The sequence below is a fragment of the Xiphophorus maculatus genome, chromosome 3, assembly GCF_002775205.1.
Source record: "Xiphophorus maculatus strain JP 163 A chromosome 3, X_maculatus-5.0-male, whole genome shotgun sequence".
Lineage (NCBI taxonomy): Eukaryota > Metazoa > Chordata > Actinopteri > Cyprinodontiformes > Poeciliidae > Xiphophorus > Xiphophorus maculatus.
In genome coordinates this window covers 20,102,227-20,128,649 of record NC_036445.1, presented here as the reverse complement: position 1 = coordinate 20,128,649, position 26,423 = coordinate 20,102,227, and the positions used below count along the sequence as shown (strand labels likewise).

The window sequence follows — 26,423 nt, the reverse complement described above, 5'->3', positions numbered from 1 at the left end:
CAACTCTGCAATTTATGTCACGACTGTGCAAAACTAAATGCAACTTTTATATTGCAAGAACAAATTAAAGCAGCAAATTAAAGAAAATCTTGGAGCTGTTAACTGTTTCTCACTTAGTCACCCACTTGCCCTCATTGTTTTTTTCAGTGAGATGCCGTCAGAGCTGCCCTGGCTTCACCGACCGGCCAAAGAGCAGCAGATGAATTTCTCTTCATTTCTAATGAGTCAAACTCAAGACATTAATTTGAAGAGGTTGCTTTTCATCCTTTAATTTGTTTTGTGTTTTGCCTGAATGAAGAGTTCATTTCATAGAATTTTAGTAGAATCACAACAACACAGGAATCAACCCGTTATCTGCCGTTTTTAGAGAAAAGTCAATACAAGCTGCACACACATACTGCATCAAAGTTCGCTCCCCTACTGTGTAGCACTAAAAAACTCAAACAACAATTGAAAAAAATGCAAAAGCATAAGAATCTTAAAAATATTTTTTCTGTTATTCTAACTAACCTGAGACAGCAAACACTTAGTGCAACTGAATGTCAGACAAGAAAAAACAGTCTGTGTCTTTAAATAAAGTGTATCTAAATATCTGGTTTCAACTGCAAAAACCTCATCTAAGATCTATTTGAGAATAATTTGAATCTGAAAATAACCATAAACCTTGTGACATCAATGATGAAAAAATCTCCAGAATCTGCAATTAAGCTGCTTTTCTCATGAAAGAGTTTAATCAGTGACTAAATAAACAGATTTCTTTTTTCATTTCCAGTTGCTTAGATCTGAGCTTTACCAAGGAGACATATCAACATTGGCTCTCAGCTCTCTCTGTGTCACAGGCAGAATATTTGTGCCCCAACAACATGAGATATCTCTGGCTGGAATTCAGTTGCGGCTGCTTGGAGTGCTTTGCATGTTTCAGTGATGACCGGGTTAATAATAGTGAATGCAAGTAGACAAAAGCAGACATACCTGATGGCCTCTCATTTTCTGGAAGTGACCAATGGTGTCACTGATGGTGTACACTCGCACATGCCCCATGTGAAGGCGCCCCGAAGGGTACGGAAACATAGAGAGGACATAAAACTTCTTCCTGACGGAATGCTGTGGGAAAAACAAAAACAAAAAAACAAATAGCAGTCGACTTTAAAGCTGGTCTTTCCTCATCAGCCTGACTTTGAAGGATCTGTATGTGGAGGAGACTGCATTAAGAGGCTGAGGTGAGGATGCCAGTAATAACTCATCATATTCAGAGCGAGGGCCGCTGACTGTATTACTGTATGAGACTCGCACAGCGGCTGATTATAGTGTCTAAACGGTGGCAGATAATGTATGGTTTACAATCACAACACGGTTTCTATGGCAGCACAGCGAGGACCACTTCCACCCAGCTATACGTGATTGCAGGAAACCTGACTCATGAATTTTTCAATAAATTAATTAGAGCCAGCGCCCTGTCATAAATGCACTTAATCACTGTCAGCTTTGCCTAGACAGCCACACGCTCAGAGCGTTAGGATATATAATCAGCCTGTGACGAGCTACCGGGACCCAAACGCCTGTGAGAGATTAGGAAAAAATTTAAATAAAATACATAAATGTGGAAACAGCTAGAAGATCTCGCCATAGTTACATCTGGTCAAAAAATAAATCTTTTTCACATCAGATGTTTCATTTACCAGAAAAAAATGAGGTGAAACAATTTCCATTAACTGTGGAGCGAGTCTATTGAATGGCCCAGAAAGCCAGTGAGGCAGCATGCACAAGCCACATGTCATGTTTAATAACGTCAAGTGTATCTGTGCTTTTCTTCTCAACTGCAGACCAAAATGTCAGCAGCATTAAAAAAAAGCTCTATCGATCGCTACCAGCTTGGTTTGTGACAGTCCTTTTTTTTATAGTCGGTAAGAAGTAGGTCATTTTAGAGGCAACCATCTGTGTATTTACAGTGGTTTTAAAAAGTGTACACATACCTGCTAAAAGTTTTTCCAATCTAAAAACTATTTAGACTTTTAACATGACATTAATATAAAAAAACTCCAAATATGTTCCAGGAAAAATATTGAAAATAAAGAAGATAAATACAGTACAGACCAAAAGTTTGGACACACTTTCTCATTGAATTCAATGAGAAAGTGTGTCCAAACTTTTGGTCTGTACTGTATAGCTGTATATATTCTTTAACTAACACTTTGTTCAAGCATCATTTGATTCAATTTGAGAATTTATACTATTTTGGTGGAGGGCAGCGGGAGGTTAGCGTATCAGATCTTATATTTCCCATTTCCTTAGAAAAGAGCTTAGAATTAGGACTGCATATCAGATGCAGTTCCAAAAATTTTATGTTCTACATCTGAAGTTTCTTTTATTAATTTAGTTGTAAGCTAGAGCTCACTGTGGAGCTGAAAAGTACAATTACTAACAGACAAGTGAATATTTTGATGAGCAATGCATTTTTTTATTGCTTATTATATCAACTACTTTGAAGAATACTCTGTGACTGTGTGCATGAATGGGAATGACCGAGTTCATGTAAAATGTCTCTTTGAGGGTCCTGAAAATAACTATATAAGTCTGATGTTATTTTATTTACTGAAAATATATATGAAGGAGTAAGAACCAGAAATTCCTGCAGTATTACATACATCAGGTGGAACAGAAGTACTATAATCAAAGACAGTTTGAGCTGAAGGACACTAAATTATGAATTGAGACTGAAAGGTACTTTAAAAAATTAATAGGTCAGCGGTGTGAAGATGTATGTCACCAGATTAATGCAACATTTTTTTAATATTTCCCTCTCTACACCTTGTCTGTTTCCCAGCTGAATTGAACATGGTATCCATATCACTGGAGATGTAAAAATTATTTATTGTGGTTTAAATTTCAGATAAAAGTCTGACATTCAACAGGGTTGTGTCCACTGTACAAACAGGTGTGAAAGTGGAGAGGCTCAAGGAGAAGAAAATAACAAACACATCCTATGAATATCTATTTTAAAAATGTGATGCCATTAAACAAGCAAAAATGATGTGGGTAAACAGATTTATTTGTATTCATTTGAAAGCCTCTATATTAAAATTCTATTTAACATAGAACTGAAATGTATTGAACAGTGTTCAGAAAAAGAAAAGGTGTAACAGGACTTAACAAATACTTTAAGAGATTTTTAAAAATCAAATCAACTTTTTCTATGGCATATAAAAATGAGTACTTTCAGTGTATTCTGCATTTGCTCTCTTGCAAAATTAGCTGTGGAGCAGACTGTCAAAACACAGTTCTCAGGATCTGTGGGTACTTTAGCAGAAATAGACCCAAAGCACATTGTCTCATAACAGAAAAAGACTGCAAAAATAAAGTCAGTGCCATTTTACAAGAAAGATTTCTGTCCACAGTTCAAATGGAGACTTTTAGTGCAATAGAACCTGAAACTGATTTAACTATAAATTATTTTTAAAAATGTGTTGTTTCAATGCAAACTAAAGCTTACCAAATTGACAATGATAATTAATTTTGATTAGTACTAAACAATAGGGTCAGGGCTGCTGGTCACTTGATTCAGAGGGAATTATTCCACTGATTATTGTTAAAATAATGTCTAAGAATGAAGGTTTACATGAACAGACATAATAGTTTATCTGTACAATTTGTTCAGGAAAGCAAATGTTATTTTGTTCTAATTTAGCAACAAGATGACAAAAACCTGTTCACAAGGCTCCCAGCCAGGATATACCCAACATTTCATTCTTCTGCCAGAATTATGAAGGGAAAGAAATTTCTTGTTCTTGTCACTTTCCCCAAACAATTGATGCTTTGTCTCACAACAGGAGACATTGTATACATGTTTCACAGTGCAAATGAAACATATTTTGATTCAGATATTTTCTTAGTTGATGACAAAAATATGTTTTAAAGACCTAATTTTAAGTTTTGGAAATGTGTTCATTGTTCATGAGGTTTGGAAAAACAAGGAAGAACAACTTTGCAGAAAAAACTACCTTTTTCTGCAAACTGTGAAGTGTACGACTAACAGCTATCAGTAGAGCTGTGAATCTCTGCAGCTCCTCCACAGTAACCATAAACATCTTCCCTACAACTCTGTTTAGTGCTTGAAGGCCTTCACGGAGCAGTTGGATTTATGCTGATATGACCAAATTCCTTAGGCAATTGTATTCACACATTTAAAAACTTGAGTCAAGTGGGTAAAATGCAAATCCAAACCAGAATTTTTAGATTTTTACTTTTAAAAATGTGAAATGGACAATTTTTCATTTACTTCAATCAAATAAAACAACAACAAAGTTTGTGGTTGTAATGTGACAAATTGTGAAATTGTGTCCGGTTTTCATCAGGATAAATAAAACATATTTACACACTTACTGCGTTCAGCGCATCCTTCCGCCACTGATCCATAATCCGCGAGCGCCACCATTCTTCTACTTTGCGCCTGGTCTCGGTTCGATAGTCCTTTTCCCAAACGCCCGTCTCACTGAACAGGGTGCGGATGCTGGGGGACAGGAAGCGGAGTGCCGAGCTCCACAGAGCAGCCCTGCTTCGACAAGGCTGGACTGCACACAGAGGAACAGGAGTCAGCCTCCTCAAGGACGCCTGCATGATCCTGCCTTCAGAAAAATGAGGAAAGAAAAGAGAGAACAAGAGGTCAGCTGGCAGACATGTTGTGAGTGCTGCCTGTAAAAAACCTGATACTTCTGAAGAGTGTCGAGTCAACTACTTGTGTGCAGGCGTGATATTCAGGACAGGCACAAAACTAATAGATTCTAATAATAGAAACAACCTAATAGAAACTAATAGATAAACAAAATTTACAGTTTGTTAGAAAAAAACAAGAAGGCAGCATAGTTCTGATTTGCAGGTTTACAATGATGCTACTTTAAGAGCTTTATGGTAATTATTGAATGGCTGCAAAGTGGCGCAGTTGGTAGCACTGTTGCCTTGCAGTAAGAAGGTTCTGGATTCTATTCCCGGCCCGGGGTCTTTCTGCTTTCATGGAGTTTGCATGTTTTCCATGTGCATGTGTGGGTTCTCTCCAGGTACTCCAGCTTCCTCCCACAGTCCAGAAACATGACTGTCAGGTTAATTGGTCTCTCTAAATTCTCCCTAGGTGTGTGTGTGCGTGGTTGTTTGTCCTGTCTGTCTCTGTGTTGCCCTGTGACAGACTGGCGACCTGTCCAGGGTGAACCCCGCCTCTCGCCCGGAACGTTAGCTGGCGATTGGCACCGGCCCCCCTCCTGACCCCATTAGGGACAAGGCTGTTAGAAAATGGATGGATGGTAATTATAAAAAAAGAAAAAATCAACATTAAAAAACAGTTTTTTATGACTGATTGATAATTCAAGCAATGTTGCTAAAGAGGGAAGGAAGGTTTGAAAAAAATTCAGGCATTCCCAGTAAGGTCGGGTCATAAGTTCGCATTGATTAAGTCCCTGCACTTTGTACATGGTTATGGAAGTAAGCAAGTAAAGAAGGAAGGATGGAAGGAAGGAGAGAAGGAAGTAGACGAACCATGTCCCTTTATTTACTGAAAGCAAAATAAACACAGGTCTTTTCACAACTGCTCATGTCTGTGGTGTTAAGCTGGAAATATTTCATATTAGCTTGCAGTTTCCATGTCAGTTGTCACTCATAATGAAGCACTCTTCACTCTCACACTTTTCCCCTGATTGGCTCTTTTCCAGTCGGTGAGCCAAAAAAAAGAGAAAGAAATATTAAAAAACTGGGGAGTTTTTTCTATTTATTAAATACATGAAAAATAAAAACTTTTTTTACATCATGTAAATGACATGGCAAGCATGTTCTTTGATGCTCTTTATTTTGAGTTTATTAAAGCCCAGGAATTTTGCTTTGATGCATAAACAAGACTAACCTTGTAAGTCCATCTTGTTCTGTGAAATTCACAAATACTGGCTCTGTGAAAACGCCCGCAGCCCTTTTCTCTCTTTTACTGGCAAATTCTTGTGCATTTAATAGTTAGACTAAAGCAGGGTTTACACAAATAACTCTTTATGTGTTATAGCTACTGGAAAGAAAAGTAAAAACCTGATCTTTGCATCCGTAGTCATTTATAGTATTTAGGAGGAAAAAGTAGAATTTTAGAAGTAAAGAAGGCAACAAATGCCAAAAAACACAAACATAACTGACTGGCATGGAAGTCAAAAATCCCTTCATCTCAAATCAGATTTACTTTCATATTATTTAAATCTACAGGCTTGAGGAGCAGATGATGGGTTTGCTCTGGCTTTGAGAAGACTGACAGCTCTCCTCCTCATTTCTCCTCAGGATTGTTTTTTTTCCAGCGCTGCTGTTGTTGCGTAACAGTTGGCGGTTTTCACACCATGTCAGTCACACAACAGCGTGGGTTTTCTTCTTTTTTTTTTTTTTGTGAAATGAGAGGTTTATTTGCTGTGATGTGATTATGGCTCTGCATCACTGCAGCGCCCTGGACAGGCTGTTCTTCATAAGACTGATCAGAGGACTGAATGACAGTTTTCCATTTAAGTCAAATGAAAGCAGCCCTTGTCTGAAATCCAAATTATCATAAACAATCCAGTTAAAATGCAGAACTTTAGGATGTGGGGGAAAAAATTAAATGGGAATCAAAGACAAATTAGTTTAAAATGTCACGTTTATAAAACTCAATTAAAACCAAAGAAATAAAATTGGAAGAAAAAAAATATTTTAACTTAAATGTTGCAATTACTTAGTTACACCTTTGAACTAATATTTTGTCGAGGCAGCTATTGTTTTGATTTCAGCTTTCGGTTTTCTTGCTGCCTAATCTAAAATGAAATTCAGACATCCTTTTATGGGATACCTGACATCTGCATCTTTCTGCTAAAGCCACAGTTTGGGAAAAAAGGTTACAAAAGATCACCTAAAACTCACAATGCACCTTTTCAACATTAGGCTGGAAAAAGGTGGAAAATGTTTTTTTTCCACAGCTTTGTGGATGGTTGTGCTCTACAAGCAACAACAACATGCAGTATTTACTCTTTGGAGAATACAGACCAAAAAGCAAGGTCACAAGCCAGAAGCCTTTTCTCTTACTGAAACTCACAAATTTTTTATTTTCCAATTCTTGAGGCAGCGTTTTTACGTCTTTTAAGGTTTTAAATTAACTTTGGTGTTTTGTATGTCTTTTTTTTGTTTTACACTAAATGTGTGCATAATTCTCCCAGTGTTGTGTAACTTTCAGTGAATTTAGTGGGCTTTTCATGTTATTGCTGTCGATATACAGCACTTTGGTTGACATTTTGTCTAAAAAAAGAAATAATTTTTTTCCAAAGAAATTAGCTGGGCCTGGCTAAAACCTAGATTTTAGATTTTAACCTAGACTAGGTTTTTAAATGATATCATTTAAAAAGGTCCTAATGCCAACTACAAGTTCATAAACCTGTTTGATATGAACTTGATTTCTTCCACAACCATATTGGTCAGATATGAACAAAAACATGGTTTCTAAGGCAACCCACAACAATATCCGTACCTTCCTCCTCCGCTGAACTTCACTAGTGCTGCTAACCTGACCTGTGGAGGATATAATCTCATAGCAGAGACGCCTGGATCTCAGACGGCAAGACCTTTAGAGCTGCAGACAATCAACACTCCCTGACAACAAGCTGAGATAAAGATGTAAATGAGATACATAGACAAGAATTACGACTGATTATCTGAAGCTTGGGAGGAGCAGGTGATTCTGTTCTGTTATGGGAATATATGACTACAACCAAAGAGAGCTACGAGTCAACAAATCCCTGAAATTACTGAAAGGAGTTAGATCTCCTTTCAGTATCATTATTTTTTAGATTGTTAACAGGCCAGATGTTGCTTTCACTCAGATGCTATATAAATGGAATCTGACCAGCCTGAAGGGAGGACAACTCTCCTGAGGTTAAAACTCAGTTTTCTTCAACCAGATGAGCATTAAAAAGTACCCTCCAAACACCTGATGGTGGGAATGTTTTTTTTTTCTCCTCCCACTAAAACTCCCTGGAGTATTAGCTCAACATCACAGCAAACAGCACTGCAGCGTCAAACTGCAGCTGGGAGAGCCGAGCACTCGAGCCTGGGCACATCTCTGAGTGAGTGGGCTGGAGCGAGAGATGGAGATGATGTTTCTATGGTGACTGGGCACATCCATTCGGGAGTCTCCAGAGAAGAGGGACTGAAAACTTCTGCAAACACTCAGATCGTCCGTACATGTTAGGGTCAGATCATCATAATGGCTTCTTGACAGCTGCTAACATCTTTTTGTATTCATCTGTTCCTTAATAGTACGTTTCATTCCCTTAAAGAGCACCGATTTTATGTGTATTATGTCTTTTAGGAGACATAAATAAAAATTATTTTTATATCTATCAAATTCACGGAAACCTGCAACTATATTCAGCTGGATTTTTGTTGTTGTTGTTGCTATAGTTCCACTGTTTTTTCATTATCATAGTAAAATAACTCATGTTAAAGACCAAATGTGCATGACAATTCACAATGCTTTTAAGACTCTACTAAGCATCCTGAAAAACCAATGCCATAATATTGTAATTATTATAGAATAAATCATTATTCGCTTTTCTCAAAACATCAGAACGGCTTACCAAAACATCGCAGTGTAACAAACAGACACAAAACTAACTGGAAAGAATCTGCTCTTCTGGTTAATTAATCAAATATACAATCAATCAAAATGTCAGTAAAATAGGCATTTTAATATTTCCCAAGAAACATATTTCTTCTTTTTTTATATGAGATTCTACCATGAAAATAATCTTACTTAAGTGCTTAATCTGTATGTAGCCAATAAGATTATTTCCAGACAATTTTCTACAATGATCTTATAACATAAACTCTACAAAGAAAGATTTTCAAAGTAAACAACAGGAAAATGTTTTTTTTTCTTTCTCAGGCATAATGAAGAACCAGCAAATAAACACTGCAAAACTTTTGATTCATACTGAAATGTTTAATTTATTTACATTTTACAGTTTTTCCTCTCGTCTCTGTTGTGTATTCTTACACATAGTCCTGCTTTTATATGTTCTTTCTGTCCCTACTGTTTTGGCTTAGTTTCAAATAACAGTATTCTAATGTCTGAAGTTTAGGATTTAAAACTAAAGCCAAGGGAAGGAAACTCGACTTTTGATGCCAATAGGAAGATCAATCAGATGATGTTTGTCTGCGTGATGCTATGATCGAAAAACTAGAGCTAATAGAAAATCATCATTCTCTATCATGGGACTTATTTATTGACAGACGAATCAAAACACTGCAAATCCCCCAAAATTTACAATGCTGCAACATAAGCTTTCATTAAGGTCAAACTCTCAGTGCTACTATGGCACAAGACCATTTAAATCTCACAACATCTACCCTGGATTAATTATGTTCTGTACCGCAGGTGCTTGTCAATCATAAAAACGTTTTATATTTTTATTTTTTACATAAAAGAACATGTTGCTGGCTTCGCAACTACTTCCAGTCTGAAATATTGTTTATTTTGAACGTTTTTCTGTTCCAGGGTCATCACATTCACTATTATCAAACATTTCTGCACAAAGCCAGAAAGTTTAGACAGGGCTAACTCGACCAGTTTCCATATTTTTGTCACTTAACTGAGATGTCGTTTGGTTTTTCATTCTTTTTATAATCTGGTTTAAATGTGAAAGGAAAGAAAACCGAAACGGTGTGAAATATTTATAAAACATATACGAATTAGATAACTTACCGTCTTATCTCAGATTCCTTTGTTTCCGCGTTCTAGTCACAGGAATATATAATCTATAATTCTTGTCCAAAGCCATAAATTTCTCATTTAAAACCTACATAAATGACTTGTTTTCTGCATCACGACTGCTCCAAGGGCGCCGCCATCTTGGATTCAATAATCTTTATTGACACAGCACGAGTGTACAACAGTTTCTTTTTCTTCTTCTTGTTCTTTTTTGCCCCAGCCACTTCACATAGTTATATGATCCTATGTGAAGCACTGTATGTATTCTAAATTTATTTATTTTATCCAGAACTCAACGTAATTGAACTTTTAGTGCTCATGCACGTCTTGTATCAACATATGAACGCGGTCCTATCATAGTATGAATAAGATTGTTTTGTTCACTCCAATGAGTCAAAGCAAATTTGTTGCCTTGCAGCAACTAGAAATTTTGCTGGTTGCTGCAAAATCACTGAAGAATTTGTTGTCTTCAGTGAAAGAGAAAAAGGTTTAAGTTACCGTTTGTTTGATTTTGGCGGACTACAAACATATATTAGAAGAAAAACAAAATAGTTTTTGGACAGAGGTGCCAAAGTGGAATGTCCAGACTGAAACGTCACATGGCAATTTAATTTGATATTTTTGCTGTTTTATTCCTCTTTATTCTTCACTGTCTGCTAATTTTACTTCCTTGGCTTGTGCATGTCATTTTTGTGGGTTTGTAGGCTCATTAAAACAACGTTTCCCCTTCAGCTGTTCAACTGTGCAGTCAGCTGTAGTTAAGGAAGTTACAATGAAGCACCAAAGACCTCTCACCTCAAATGTCTGAAAAGTCTTTGTAACCAAGTAGATGCTTTTGGGCTTTTATTGTTATTATTTTTTTAAAGATTTCTGCAGGTGTTTTATGATTTTTTTAATTATTCCAATTTTTACCTCAGTATTTTGAAAGGTTCCAATCAAGAAGCTTGAAGTAATACAACATCTTCCTTGGAAACATTAGTCTTTTTGGTTTGGTTTCAACGTGTTAATGTTGAATTAGAGTTTTATCTCAGACAGAATTAACCCTGCAAAAATACTTCCTTAGGCAAAATGCTTTGTAATAGTTAAATATCCTAAAATTCTTCTCTTGTTCCTCCTTGGATTTATTTCTTTGCTTGAAGAAAGCAATCAGAGGCAACATCAGGGGAGAAAATAGAGAAAGAGAAACAGAGCAATAATCAAAGCTCTTATAAGTACAGCAAAACCTCACAGAAATCAATTAAAAATGATTAAAACCACCAGAGATCAATAGTTGTTTAAGCTATGTTTTTCTCATTATTCTGGTAATCTAAAACAAGTTGATCCACATGTAATTATGAAGGTGTTATAATATCTGCACAGGCTTTCCTACAGCACTATAGAGTGCTGTGGGAAAAGTTTTAGCCCCCTTACAAATATCTTATGTTTTTTGATCATTTGACAGTAACAAATCATCAAAAGCAAATTAGTGTAAAAAGGAAAACATAAGTGAGTCCAGAACAACAAAAAAAACTCATCTGAGAAAAGATCCAAGAACAAATGAAAAATAAAGTTACTTATCAGTTTGAAATATATATTTGAAATAACGCTAACACCACATTTCAGAAAAATATATCTGCTGTTATCAAACAACATGTTGATAATGTGATTCTGTGCTGCTTTAGGGACTGGATAATAATTTATAGAGTGATGAATTTTGCTCTTTATCTGAAAACCCTGAAGGAGAATATTTCTCCATCTGTTCATTAAACTCAAGCTCAGATCCAAATCACACCAGAACATCCACCTCTGCCTAGGTCAAATATGTAAAAACTGAAGGTTTTTGAGTGGTCTAGTTAAAGTCTGGACTTAAATCCTACTGAGTTCATCACCAAAAACCCTCCTACAATTATGCACAGCAGAGTGCAACAAAATTTCCCCAGCAAAAGACTCGTTGCCACTTTTCACAAAGACTTGACGGTAGTTGTTGCTGCCAGACGTGTCACAATTAGGCTTAGGGGGCAATTATTTTTTTCACAAACTGCCAAGTTAGTTTGGATAAATTTTCATCAGTCATCATTTGTTGCATGGCTTACTCATTTACATCATGTGACAAAAAGGGGCATTTTAGATAATACTTGTTTCATATTTGATGTTTGGAGCAAGAGAGAATATCTATTTGGAAATTTCCGGCATAAAGTAAATTTGGACGTTTCTTCTTCATCATGTTTGATAGGGAGCCAACTTCTCATCACCGTGTTGCTTTTAAAAACAACCCCCTGTGGTTGTGTTACCTTTGATCAGGCAGAAACTGTTAAAGCTGTCTCATTGCAAAAGAGAAGAAGAGCAAGTGGGAAGGAAAGTTCCTCCGCCTGACGTCAGTGAGTTAAACCTGGGGCTTTGCTCCGACTTGCCCTCGTATATCAGCGCAGAAATATGTGTTCGCCTGAGGCACAACAGGACATGGATACAGAGCAGAAATGAGAAGGAAATGGGTTTCTGACACTGAGGAGATGCTAATCCCCCAGATATAACCCCAAATCATCAGATACAGACTTTCATTTGATCCTCACTTCTGCACTTAGTCCATCAATGGAAAACATATGGGATCATCTTTTTTCAAAAATTGCATTCATGTAGCTGTTTCATTCAAAAAATAAGCTCAGACATTTTACATTTATCTTCTTGCTGTTATTGTTACCCATGGTGTCTGGTAATGTTTTAGGGTTTTAAAAGCTATTTCATTGTTTTTTTTTTACTCTTACTCTTGCAATAAGAAGTCTGAATGACCAGTTTCCAAGTGGGAAAAAAATCAAATAGGACACCACCTGACGTTGGAATTGTGAATTGAAAATTGAGTTTTTATATTTAATAGATCTAAATGTGAAGTTTTGTAAATGTGCAGAGACAAATTGTTTACCAGGGCTTTTGATGTCTCCTATCAGCTTTGCATTAAAGACTGCGAACATCTAGAGACCGAAGCTGTTGCACATTCTTCTTTGCAAAGTAAGTCAATCTTAGCCAGATTGGATGGAGAGCATCTGTGAACATTAACTTGCAAGTCTTGCCGCAGATTTTCAATTGTATTTAGCTTGACTTTGATTAGACCGTTCTGTCACATGAATATGAGCTCATTCCAGTTTTTGGAGACACTTCCAGGACTGTCTGCTCAATCCATCTTCCCACCAAGGCTTCCTTTTCCCACCCCTATATTTTACTGTGGGGATGGTGTGTTCAGAGTGCAATAAATCCCACAGTAAATCCAAATGAAATACTGAAGCTTGTGTTGTGACGTGATGAAATGTGAAACATTCTGCACTTCAACCCCTGCCACCGTCAGTTGCTAGATGTTAGTTAATGGGTCCATGAGGACAACGACATGATTGTGGTAGTTCAGGGGATAAATTTACGATCTTTGATCTTCAATCAAAGATCCCACTGTGAAATAAAGATCACTTTATTGTTGGAAATAACATAGTTTTAAAGTAACCTTAACTATTTTCCAAAATTCTAATATAAAAAAGTAGAGGCAGATTCAAAACAACCAAAATATTGTAACATAATTATGAAAGTAAGAACATTAGTTTTTTAGCCTCAGGTTGAAAACATTTTTGTGTCACATTTTTTGACACTCGCTACATGCCGTGAAGATTTCTTCCAACTTCAGTCAGTCACTATTTTTCTAATTGATGCTCTAACAAGATGACGCGTAAAGAAAAATGATATTGTGTAGCAGGAGCAGATGGAGACTCAGGTTGTTTAAAATGAATTAAGGCAGTTTACAGCACAAAGTTTGACATAAAACCCGGGATCAGTTTGTCTCGAGATTCCTCTTTCTTATAAATCTTTTTAATTGTTTTTTTATGGAACGAAATGAAAGACACTATTTTTTCTTCTTCTTCATCTGGATTACATTGGAAAGTAACATTGTTTTTGGAAAGCAGTATTATGCTTATGTCAAGCTGGCCTACTTGTATTTCTCAAACAAATCATGCCGAAAGCAACCAATTACCCCTCTGTTCCATTAGCGAACGCCTCCTTATTCCCAACATGACAAACAGCCGCTGGTAATCACCCCCTTTTCCCAACTGCATGTCAGCAGCAGAGCAGCAGATGACAAACAGTCTCCCAGAGCTACAGTGGCAGCAATGTTTTCGGTAGAACTCATATGAGGGCGGGCTTGTCGCTACCTGTCCAACGTTGACCTTTCGTGACCCAGAGTCTGATTCTCGATCCGTATCTGCCTGACCAAGGCTTCGGCCCAGGAAGCAATCTCACACCCTCTCAGCTCCCGGAGAGGGAGGACAGCCAGGCTGACGGGTCTCTGCCTGCTGTTGACCGTGTTTCAGGGAAAGTGATAAGTGTGGTTTTATTTCCAAGGCCCATTTCACATCAACAGGCCTGTGCGCCCCTCGCTTATCTGCTCTCACTGGGACCGAAGGCAAAGAGAGAAGCATGATTGTGCAAAAGGAGATGAGGAGCTTTGCAGCTGCAAACAAAATCTCAATCTGGGTGGATCTCTGGGGCCGCATCATGATTTATCCTGATGTTTCATCTGCCACAGCTGCACCTCGGATCTCTGATTAAAAATCGAATCTTTGCAGCAGAATATGTTGCTGCATGTCCCAGGAACCCCATCGCATTTGAGTTATTTATTATTTATTTATGTCGTAATTGTGAAAGTTGATGACAAGATTCTGAAATGCTGAAAAATGTTATGTTAAATCGCAATTTATCAAGCTAACGTGAAAATTACATAGTCTGATCAACCATGAATCATACTAATTTTATCCTCTGAATGTACTTTGCGCATTAAAATATTTATATTCACCTTGAAATTAAGTTATTAAGGGTTTAATTGGCTTGGTTTTATTTTTTTTTTCTTGTGTAACTTCATTAAAACCAAACACTTAAACCATTAACGCACCACTGACTCCAATGTTCAACCATGATTATGTTTCAGATTGACTTTTCTAAGAACTGCCTTTCTGTGCTTGCATAAATGAACTCATAATTAGTGCAATATTTATGCCCAGAGTGATTATTGTGGATGTAAGAGTGATGATTACCCAGCAGCCTAATACGACTCTCTGAAGAGGAAATCAAACAGAATGAGTTTTAGCCCTTTCATTTAAATCTTTGTCAAAGTGCAATTATGTCTCTAAATTACATGTATAAAAATATATGCATATTTAAGGCTTTTCGTCACACAACCATTTTTCACAGTGAAACCATCACCAAAGATAAATCTTATAAATATCAGTGAAAACAGGATTTTCACAGTGATTATTCAAAAATGCATAATACTTGACATGTTTTACTTTAGCGGAATAAATTTTAGTTATTTGACATTGTTTTATTATCTTTTCAGAGTCACCTGCCTCATTTGTCATCAGATACAAATGGAAATTATTTAAATCTAAATGTGTCAGGAGTAAGAAGCATCAAAAAGGAGTGGGATAATATATGTCCAAGTGAAATTCCTAAAATAATGTGACCGTCCCTTAATAAAGATGTGATGTAGCTCAGAGTGTAACACAACAGGAAAACAAAGCTTTAAAAAAAAAACTATAAATTACTGAATAGTAACTGTCAGTGAAAAGTTATTACTTTCCACTTGAAAGCAAGCAAAACAACTAAAAGACACAAAGGAACAGAAGACAGGAAAACCTTTAACTTCAGGTGGGTTTTCTGCAGGAGTAACGTTTAGATCTCAGGGGTAAAAGAAGGATATTTCAGATTCACATCACCTCCTTTTTACTCCCAAAAAACGATAAAACACAGTTGCTGAGACATGTCAGTGGTACACGTTCTAAACATTTAAAGAGACTGTTTGTGCTCAGCTCAATAAGATGCTGCTTACTGCAGCTACCACAATGGAAGTGAGGACTTGGGTATTTTAACTTCACTGATTTTAAAGGGGAAATCTTTAAACCCACTAATTTAAAGTTCTCTGTCAGGATATCTGTTTGACCCCTGATGTCGAGGTTGAACCGGACTATGCATGTAAAATATAAGGAATGCCCTCATGCATCAAGATTGGAAACTTCTGCACACATTAGACATAAAGCTCTGTAAAGGGTGGCCTATTAAAATTACACAAGCTAAAATTATTCTGTCAGTGTAATTTAGCTTTTTAAGATAATATCACTCTAAACCTCTCGGAAACTAGACAGCTTCTACTGATCTTAAATTAATATCTCTGATTAGATTGTTATTATTTGCTTTTATCATCACTATTAATTATACAAACTACTTTATTGCCTTGGTGATAAATTCTCAGTGCCTTGCAGTGTGACAGAAACCTCTGTAGACGCCAGATTCACCGGGCTCGGATGTAAAACCGGAGATTTAACACTCCTACTCTCGAAATGCATGAACCCAATCCTCAACATCTAATTAAGGCGGTCGTGTGTTAGAGCCGGTGGGTCAGAGCAACAGCGTCTGACAAAATGTGGAGCTGATGAAGGCCAAGGAGGAGCCGCTGCAGATCCTGCTCCCCTGAACACACAGACACATTTTTAGAAAATGAATCTTTCATACACTTTCCTTCAGCAGGGGGAGACTTTTATCTTACTCCATTTGCATTTTTGTCACCAAAGCAATTTACATTTTTATAGCATAATTAATGAGCAAGGAAGTCATTTACATCTCCCTCCTCTGTTCACCGCTACATTGTCTGGAGCATATCTGATGCGAAGGGACCTGCATTCTGGATGTGTGTGGGAGGGTTTCAGAGAAACAGACAGATATCTGAATTTACAGAAAGAGAACCAAACAACTGGGTAATTGTTTTAAAGCAACAAAAAAAAGGAGGCTGAATGTGCTGTCATAATTAAACTGGGACAAGAGGACAAGGTCTTTTCAGGTGTAAATTGAGGCCAGAGCATCTTTATCTTCAGCGGGAACTCACATCAAACACAGAGAGGCAGGACTCTGGAGCAAATTACACCATTTAAATAGCACAAAAGGAATCAGTTCGTCCAGGTAGCATTTAAATTCCCCAGTCTGCAAAAGATGAAACAGCATAATTCATCATGATTTGGCTCCTGGTCAATGACCCAGATCTGTCAATATCTCATAATAGTTTCTGATGCGTTGTATATAAGTTGTTAGGAGGAAATAAACACACGTATTTCCCGGGTGAAAACTTTAAAACCTTTCAAAAAGGCTGAGATAAAATAGAAACACAACAGCTTGAGGATAATAGAAGTAAGTGCTGTGTGGTGATAGATTTGAGTTTCTGACTGCTTTTTAAAGGTTTTATTTACCCGATTTAGGAATGAATAGCATTAAAGATACACACTGTGAAAAAGTGCATCATATTTCCCGTGCTTTGAATTTGAGTTGAGCTAAATCCAGTTTGAAACATTCACTGCCAAGACTGACCAGGTGTTCAACCAAAGATCTAAATGTTGTTTCAGCTAGCATTAGAGCAACCAGGTGACGAAGCCACGTGTTTATTGATGTGTCTGGCTTCCCCTCAGTGCACAATGTGGCGGATGAAGACAAGCACCAGCATAAACACAGCTTGTGAGCGGAGAGCAGGTGAACACACAAGGGATTATAAACAGATGCCTTTTTTTTATTTTATTTTTTTTTGAAAATGCCAGGAAAGAAACAAAGCATATGAAATATAGTTTTTTAAAAATAACTGCTCTCAGATTTGTGTCATATAAAATGTAAAAACAAATGAGCACGGTCTTTTCAGGTCACCTACATTTCACAGGGCTCTCCAAAAATGTTTGCACATCTGTTAACCATAAATAAAAATCCTTAAAATAAACTTGTTTTTGCTGCAGTAGCATCATGTCATACTGAAAATGTATATTTATTCAGTGGTGATAAAATACCTTGCTAAACAATAACTCTTTTTAACAAAACTGGCAGTAGCACACTTACTTTCACCAATGATAGTGAGGTTGTTTCAGATCAGTTTACTGTCTATTGCAGTAAATTGATAACAGTCAAATGTGTAATGCAAGATGTTGCCTTAATTAAGAAAAACATTTCTCGGTAGTGAATAATGCCAGTGTTTGTTGAGATTTGCAATTTGATGAAAAACTTGCTTTGTTTTTCTTCTTATCTGTACACACAAAAAAACCTGCTCAATCTTTTATTTTTAGGGTGGATTGAGTGAAAGCTTCACTACACAGTTTTCCCTTAGAAAATTTCACGTACTTCTGAAGCTCGGCAAACCAAATTTATTCAGAATAAAGAAAGGGTCGGAGGTTAAGCTTCTCTGCATGGCAGGCGGATTATCTTCTTATGTTTTGAGCAATTACTCAAATGAAACACCAGGCATATTCGTTGGTGTGACCTTATCAGAAAAGTCACCTCTGAATCTGACATTTCTACCATCTTTGTCAACTTCACAGAAACACTAAAGTGCCCTGCAAAAGTATTCATACCCAGCAGATATGTTTACGTTATCCACACCACTTGGTGTGTTTTATTAGCATTTGATGTCATAGATCATCAGAACGTAGCATATGATTGTGATGTTGGGCAAAAATGATGCATTTTCTTTTCTCTACTACCCTAGACTAAAATTCAGGGTAATAAATTGTTCTCACAAGTCATACATTAAGTAAATGAAATAAACACAATTTCCATAGTAAAACATAGTGGTGGCAATACTATACTGCAGAGTACCAAAGTAGTTGTCGTAGTGCTAGATCTACAATGGACTGGGTTAGAACAAAGCATATTCATGTGCTAATATGGCTCAATTAGCCCAATACATCTGGAAATTAGTGGCAAATTTAAAGTTCATGCTCGCAGATGCTCTACATCTGCGAGCATTAACTTGATTTGGTTGGTAAAGAAAATTTTACATATATTTTAGTCTCTAGCAGAAAAAGGTGTTCCTGTGACGTATTGACTCAGAGGGTTGAGGTGCATGCCACACTTTGTAGATTTTTATTTGTAAAGTATCCTACAAAGCAAGCATTTTGCTCCACTTGACAATTACTTTTTTTACATAGGTGTACAAATATGAAATGTGTTTATGTTTGTGGTGACAGGTAAAGTTTGAGGGGTTTGAATTACTTATTATTCTGGAGTGGGTTTGATAAATTGAGGACAAAACTGCACAGATGGTCTTCAAGAACCTCTCCACCTAAGCTCGTTTTCCCCAATCCTATAAAAGCTGGGTTGAGCTGATAAACGGGCTAATATGGAGCAACAGTTCCATTGGCTCTGACAGCAGACTGAGATGAATCGCTTTTTCTATCAGGAATTAGGGTTTTCTACCGCCAGGAAGTTTCTAAAAGCAGGTCAGCGTCATTAAGCGGACGGCGTGTGTTGCGCTCGTCTCTGCTGTCCCTGCGCACTGGAGACTCTCCCCACACCATTCCCCAGTGTTTTGGTGCTCAGTGCTCACACCTGAAGTGACAGAGCCGAGCTCAGAGCGCACAGAGCTGGGTCTGGAGAGCCAGACAGAGGAAAAAGATATATGCAGGGAGGAAGGATGCGCGCATATGGCGAGAGTTGGATGGGTTCGTTGTGAATGAATTTCTCCTCTGGGAGCTGCGTTTATTTAAAAAGAAATCACAAGCGTCTGGCGTTTCTGCGCGCTGCCCTTCCTGCCTGCCGTCCGAGGTTCTTCGAAGCACCATGCGAGCCGGAGAGACGCGCCTTGTGCCATGTTGAACAGCTCCCCGACCCTCCTGCTGGCTCTGACCGCGGTGGCCGCACTTCTCTCGCCATGCCGAGGCTGGAGCGACGAGGACCTCCTCCTGCCGCCCATCAACTCCTCCAACAGGTTCCTGGCCAACCTGGAGGTGGACGTGCGCTTCTCCAAGAGGTCCGTGGAGGAAAGCGACGCCTCGCCCGAAGCATCCCCGCTGCAGAGCCTCGCTCCCGCGCAGTCCCAGTGCAACGTGACGGTCCACAGGCTGCTGCCCACCTCGCTGGTGGCCCACTGGGACAGCAGCTTCGGCTTCCAGTGTGACGTGCTCGTCTACACCACCAACAACCACGGCAGGGCGTTCTTCTCCGCCTCCTTCAACCGGGCCATCTCACCCGTGGTGATCGAGCACCTCGGGGTCACCGGGGGTCAGCAGGAGATGAGGCTGTGCGTGGGTTGCGGGATGTCCCGGTACCGCCGGTTCGGCCAGGGCAGGTCGAGGGGACAGCAGAGCGGGGACCAGGTGGCTTTCTGCTGCGTGGATTTCAGCCTGGACGAGCTGAAGGGGGACAAAACTTGGAGGCTGAACAGGAAGCCCATCGAGTCGACACTTGTGGCTTGTTTCATGACTCTGGTCATCATCGTGTGGAGTGTTGCTGCGCTCATATGGCCGGTACCGATCATTGCAGGATTTCTGCCTAACGGTATGGAGCAGAGGAGACCCAGATAACTGAAAAACCCCACGACACTAAAGGGCTATTCTGCTGCATTTAACGACCCCTGCCGTCATAAATCTGAATAATAAGGATGGTCAAACTTCACCAAGATTATTTTAGACTTATTTCAGTCTATCAAATACAAGTTGGGATTTGTGAAACCTTTGTGAAATGTCATGAATGAGCGATTTTAAGGCTTATTTGACACGAGAACGCCTCACAAAATCACACGACCAAGACAATTATTCTAGCTTTACGAAGCCTGTATTTAATACATAAAAACATTAAATACAGATTATGTAAAATCTGATTGGTTGATTCAGTTTCTAAAAGATAAATAAAATAAACTATTTTGAGGTTTGTTTTGACATCACTAATTTTCGAACTGGATCACGTTTGATAAGTTATGCCACATAGACAGCTCAAACCAGGACATAACTATTGTAAGACACATTTTATAAAATATAAGCTGTGGTTTTTGCAGTCCTAGTTGTTTGTCTCTAAAAAATAGAGAGACATTTCAGGATTCTCCATTTGCTCAGAGACCGTCTAATCTGGGCTCCAGCTTGAAGATTACAGAACCTGGACAAATAAGTTCTATACAGAACAATCCTGCACTGCAGATAGACAGTGTAGGATTGGAGGATTTTCTGAAACTCGGCTTCAGAAAATGTAGAAGATATAGAGCTGTTGTAAGGTTTTGTTTTATTTTTGTTTGTTTGGTTTATTTATTTTGCTTGAGACCACTTTACAGGACTTCCTGCCTGACATTCTATAGAACAAATTTACTTTAAGGGACGCACTATGTGTAATTTCTAATTCAAATTTGCTAAGACTCCAAAAAGAGTCAATTGAAGGCTTTTTTCCCCATAAGACCAACTTATTTAGTGGAAAAGTATACCACTTAAACAGCTCACATCTGAACAAAGTACGTTTTAATATTTGAGCCCAATTATAAAAATAACTTTAACAAAACTTGATTTTAAAGCTTCATTTTGGCCCATGCACCTTAAATGAGGCTCATTATGAAATGAAACAACTAAAACCTAGAATTATTGTACACTGACGACAGACGAGTCCAGGCTTGCCCTGTCTGTGTGATCCAGTTTACAAGTTGGAGCTCCTGTAAATTATTTTTGGGTCATAAAAAATGAGGTTTCATGTTCCAAAGATCACAACATATTATGTTTTCTAGATTCTATCTTTAGAGCAGCATAGCTGTGTTCATGTTCAACTGTTAATCATAAGGCTGGATCTATAATGTAAGATGCTACAAACTTCTTCTTCTGTAAAAGGTTTGAAGAAAGGTTTCACTGATAACAAAGCTTCTATCCTTTAGTGCAGAATAATGCTGTAAATGTTTGAACACTCTTGGTGGTGTAATTTTCTAGCTGTACCCCACATAAGGTGTCCTACGGTGGAAAAAAAGGTACATTTGAGATTCTTCACAAATTGTATTTAATAGATGCAAAACAATCCAGTTCGAATGTGACCAGTATTAAGTTTTTTAAATTTCCAACCAGCGTAGATCAAAGGCAGTGATGACTTGTTAAATGCAGTAAAATAGCCCAGCCAAGTGCAGTCGGACGCTGACTTCAGTGTGTTGAAAAAACAAACTTTAATATATGAATATAGCCTGTGCTGCCTATACTATAACTGTAGCCATTCAGTAAATGAATGTGGAGACCCTCAGAAGTTTGGGTTGATCTTTAGACTCCTCTTCTTTAGGACAAACCAAGGTAAAGTCTAATTATAATAGCCAATGGTAATATATACTGGGACCAACACCAATGTGTTTTGTACACCCTTATAAGCCTTCCTAGATAATGTCAGCGTAAACTGTGCCAACTTCTATCTTTAAACGGTGTTTGTATAGTTTTTAATCTTTTTAGACTGTTTTTGCCTTATAATACCAAGTTTAGGACTTTTGCACAGAAAACTGAACATTAAAGTGTGCTGTCACTGTGGACTACTTAAACTATTATCAAGCTCTGTAACTTTTATTTATTATTTAATAAAACCATGACAAATACTGTACATGTTGGTTATAAGAAAGGTTTTAATTATCATATTGTTATATTTCTAAAAGTCTAATATAGCTGTTTATTTGCATTAATGTTTCAAACTTTTAATGAAATAAATATTTAAATCCTTTAGCCTGCTACAGTTTTCTCTGACTCTTTTTCTGTGTTTTAAATCAGTTTGTTCAAGGCTTGATTCTGTTATTACAATTCTTCTATTATTGCAATAAGAATAATAAATTTAATGTGTCTTTTTTTCAGCGTGCTCAGTTTGCTGTTTGGTAAATATTTTGTATAGGAAAAAAATGGAGTTGTAAGTAAAAGAGATACTCTAATAACACAAGATGGTTTCTGTATGCAAAATGGTTTGACACAGTAACCATATTTCATATTTGACCAGATGTTATATTTATTTAAAACAAGAAAAAATCTTTTCATGACAACAGATTTATTGTTTTGTTCAAATGATGTCAAAAATCACTTGGTTTTCCTGTTTCTTCAAAGAAAAAGAAACAAATATCAATTTCATAGGTTTCTAAAACCCAGTTAAAGTTTGTTTTATTTTATTATTTGACTTTTTTCCTTGCTTTTTATGATGACATGCCCCTGTGCCTTCTTCTTGTCTTCATACTTTCACCTTTCTCCTACCTAGACGATTGCTTTGTTGTTGCTTACCCAACCTGCCGTTCTACTTTTCGTGACAGTCAGTTGCGTATGCCAAGGTATAATAGTCTTTATCTATGTGATCAGTTTGTAAAAAAATTGTTCCCCCTCAGGGCTGACTGACTGCTTTCAGTGTTGCCCCGTCATGTCATAGAGATGCAGCATCCCTGTAAAAGCAGAAGGAGGGTGTTTTACTGCAACGATAACATGTGACTGAATCAATTCCATGGAATTAAATCAGGAAAAGGTGCCAGCCTTAGTTCATGTTTTGTTTTGTTTATTTTTCTTATTAGAATTTTAAAACACATATACTGTAAGTGTCATTTTTTAAGAAAGAATATCACACCAACAACTAGAAGTCCTGAGTTACTGAAACTTATTTCATACAGTTAATCCAACTATTTCATTTGCTATAAAGTTTAACAATATTAATCATTTATATTTGTACACATTCTTTTTAAGCAACCTGTATCACTAAAAATTAGATGGATGGAGATCATATCGGGTCCGGTCCAATAGACCAATTTTAGACGTCTCCATGAAGGTCCTCTGTTTTATTTGGATGTGCAACCATCACATCCAACAGCAGTCTGAACCTCAGACGAGACTTCTTTTTTTTTTTTTTTAATAGACATCCATTACATTATGGTTTGTTTTTCTTTTCTTTTCTTTTTATTTTTTGTAATTTTACAACTAAAAATATTTGCCAAAATTGTCACCTTGGTCACTTCCTTACCTGTCTGCAGTCAGATTCTTTTGAACTCTCCTGTTCCTGCCAGGTATGTTCGGCAGAAAAACAAGTTGCGAATGCCTTATAGGATCACTGTACATTTTTATCCATATTATGTCATACATTAAGCTTGTGGAAGTAAAAGCCAGGATGCCACAGAAAACACATAATTGATCTTCAGTTATAAAGCAGATTTGATTACATATGGCACACAATACACAAACAAGCCATACTGATATATTTTAACATAAACATATGTATTGTTAGTATTTTTATAAAGGTTCCAGTGAGTAGTTTATACTGCGTCATTTAATGTTCTTTTCTGATAATGACATGTAGAAACAGAGGTCTAAGGAAAACTGCAGCTTAAATCTGTTTCAGTTTAATGCTGATATCATCTGCATAGAGAGATATCAGAGTCTAAAGAGTGGCAGTAAACCTCTCAGACGATGTTAAACTCACACACCGAGGCCTTTTCTGCTCTGCAGTTCTCATCGAACCATTTCCCATTGGCTGTGGTGGACAAGATGGCACAGTTCTGGGCGTGCCCCCCGTCGGGCTGGTGGGTGATCTCAGTCTCCCAGTTCTTGAAGCGTACGCTGGAGCCTGTCTGGTCCACCCAGTGTCCGTCCATCACCATGTCATTGACGCCCAGCCAGATTTGCTCCTCTGACCCGACGCTCTGGCGAACATAGCTGTGAAGCTGGTCGTTCTCGTCTGCCGTCAGCGGGGTGCTCAGGCTGCCTCCCTTGGCGATGCAGTCATCGTTGGCTGCGTGGAAGGTCTTTTTCACTGGATCAGCCAGGAGACACTTTCCCAGGATCTTTGTGCCTTTCAGACAAACTGGGAAGCAAATTACAAAGAATTAATGACTCAGATGCTGATTCTGTCCGCTAATCAAGACACATGGCCTCACATGCTAGAGGATTGTATTTCACATTCGTCAATAAAAACTTACCTGTCTGCAAGGCTTGGTGCTCTTTCAGCAGGTTCAGCTCCTGAACAATGTCATCAATTTGTTTCTGCAGCTTCTCAATCGCATCACTTGTTACTGAGTCTGGTTGAACAAACACAAATACCAGCTAGCTTTACCTGATACCTACTACAGCAGAGCTTTACGTAAATTTAAAGTCTGTTTTCATCTGCTAACGCATCTTACCTCTTAAACTTTTCACACTTTGTCTCTCTACAACCACAAACGTCAGTTGATTTTATTGAGATTTTATGGGACAGACGAATACTTAACTCTGATATCCATAAGTTTCAAGGTAGTGCAAGCAACTACATTCAGATGTCAAGGATAAATAGTCTGTGTGTTAGTCAATCTTAGCATACATCTGTCCACCTAAGCTAATATAGCAGGTAATGAGAGCATTTTATTAGAGAAACACAAGAGTCCCACAATAACTTTGCAGGAGCAGCAAAGGTCTCCATTCACAGGTGGATGAACCTTTTGACAAAACAGCTGTGAATAGTTCACTCTATATATTGCCTGTACAGAAGAGTATCAGAAAGAAAGCAATGGCAATAAGCGAAAACATTTGAAATTTGGCTCAAGCAATGAAGAAGACAGAAAACAAGAAAAAAGTGCTTTGGTCAGATGAGACCAAAATGTGACATTTTGATCTTCATGTAAAACAGAATATTAATACTCATATCACTCTGAACAAGTAATGCCAGCTGTGAAACATGGTGGAGGCAGAGTGATGCTGTGAGAGCGCTAGAACTGAGCTGGTTAGAGATGATGGGAAGATGAATGGAGGCAATCCTGAAGGAAAAATTGCTAGAAGCTGTAAACGACACTAACAGGTTAAAACTGGAGTGGAGACTCATCTTCCAGCAGTACAATGAACATACTGCAAAAGCAATACTGGAATGCTTAAGGAATATAAGTCTTAAAATGGCCCAGTCAAAGTCCTGACAAACATGATTTATAATTTGTGGCAAGACATGAAAAGTGTTGTTCAGACACAGATGCTCTCTACAAAATTCCATCTCATTCAGTAAAAACACATGCTGCAGTTTCCAAGTTTCATTTTCTCTCCCCCTCTTAATTTTACACTTTGTTGGTCTAACACATTGAATCTCTAATGAATCCATTCAAGTTTGCGGCTGCAACCAGACAAAATGTGGAGAAGTTTACGGAGTTTGCATACTTGCGCTGCATGTCCAAGTCTTACCTTTCTTTCCGTTCCTCTTCTTGGAGGATGTCTGCTGGAGTGAGCAGTGCGACAGCAGAAGAAGACAAAGTGTTACCTGAAGCCCTCTAAGATCCATGGCTGAGGAGGAAAAACCTGAAATCCACAGCAAACAAACTGATTTGCTGCTGCAGCTCCTCTCAGCTCTGAGCAAAGGCTCGGGAGCAGACTGTTTGGTCCCACGTGACGTAGTGAAGGCAGAATGTAAGAGGAAATCTTACATTCTTACAGTAACAGGGAGAATAAATGTTTTGCAGATGTCAAACAGCTGTTTGTGTCGCTGTTTTTGCAGAGTTTTCTTTATTATTCTTCAGCTTTTTTACATTATGACAAAGGATTTTCTTGTTATTTATCAAGAACACACGATATGTAAGGCAAAGTCATATTTATCTGAATACATCTCTTGGAATCAGATGTAATCTCTTGTTTTCCTTTCTGTTGCCTGCAGTGATTGCCTTCTAGGCGCCAGACGTCGGATGCTTTGGAGATTTCTCGAAAGTCTACATCTGGATCTCTTCAGAGAGCTGGACAAGGCGCAGCAAACACGTGGCAAAGCCTTACATAACAAAGAAACACTATTGTGAGGTTCAAATCTGATTAAGATGTAGGTTGTTTTATCACATCTACTTGATATTTAGTGAAAATGCAAATAATGTTCAATCATTTCTGCTCTGTTAATTCCAGACAAAAGTCAGTGAGTTAATGCAAAAATCTTCCTTTGACATGTGCAATAAACAGTGGAG

The 26,423-nt window shown here is 37.9% G+C and overlaps 3 protein-coding genes across 4 annotated transcripts in view; 1 reads left to right on the top strand and 2 right to left on the bottom strand.

The window, feature by feature from the left end:
* Positions 1-9,877, bottom strand: part of lars2 (leucyl-tRNA synthetase 2, mitochondrial) — a 38,180-nt gene extending 28,303 nt beyond the window's left edge. Inside the window, exons 1-3 of one of the 2 annotated variants that reach the window (XM_023331535.1) lie at positions 9,740-9,877; positions 4,381-4,622; positions 973-1,104 (exon numbers count right to left, since the gene is read on the bottom strand). In XM_023331535.1, coding sequence (XP_023187303.1) covers positions 973-1,104; positions 4,381-4,614 — 366 coding nt within the window. In that variant the 5' untranslated portion in view covers positions 4,615-4,622; positions 9,740-9,877. The remainder of the gene's footprint in view (positions 1-972; positions 1,105-4,380; positions 4,623-9,739) is intronic. The other variant, XM_023331536.1, reaches the window with a different exon arrangement.
* A 7,510-nt stretch (positions 9,878-17,387) lies between these two features.
* tmem158 (transmembrane protein 158) lies at positions 17,388-20,517 on the top strand. Its single transcript, XM_023330832.1, has one exon. The coding sequence runs from the start codon at positions 19,369-19,371 to the stop codon at positions 20,080-20,082; it is 714 nt and encodes a 237-aa protein (XP_023186600.1). The 5' UTR covers positions 17,388-19,368; the 3' UTR covers positions 20,083-20,517.
* A 992-nt stretch (positions 20,518-21,509) lies between these two features.
* clec3b (C-type lectin domain family 3 member B) lies at positions 21,510-25,858 on the bottom strand. Its single transcript, XM_005798453.2, has 3 exons — positions 25,663-25,858; positions 24,441-24,539; positions 21,510-24,325 (listed from the first exon to the last, which is right to left on the bottom strand). The coding sequence occupies exons 1-3, from the start codon at positions 25,757-25,759 to the stop codon at positions 23,925-23,927; spliced, it is 597 nt and encodes a 198-aa protein (XP_005798510.1). The 5' UTR covers positions 25,760-25,858; the 3' UTR covers positions 21,510-23,924.
* Positions 25,859-26,423: the final 565 nt, after the last annotated feature.

Bases quoted from the DNA above. Each gene is read 5' to 3' on its own strand.
- tmem158 (XM_023330832.1), top strand. From the start codon at position 19,369: ATGTTGAACAGCTCCCCGACCCTCCTGCTGGCTCTGACCGCGGTGGCC.
- clec3b (XM_005798453.2), bottom strand. From the start codon at position 25,759: ATGGATCTTAGAGGGCTTCAGGTAACACTTTGTCTTCTTCTGCTGTCG. The intron at 24,540-25,662 runs GTAAGACTTGGA...TTGTTCAACCAG, and splicing joins GAAGAGGAACGGAAAGAAAG to ACTCAGTAACAAGTGATGCG. The intron at 24,326-24,440 runs GTAAGTTTTTAT...TTTGCTTCCCAG, and splicing joins GCACCAAGCCTTGCAGACAG to TTTGTCTGAAAGGCACAAAG.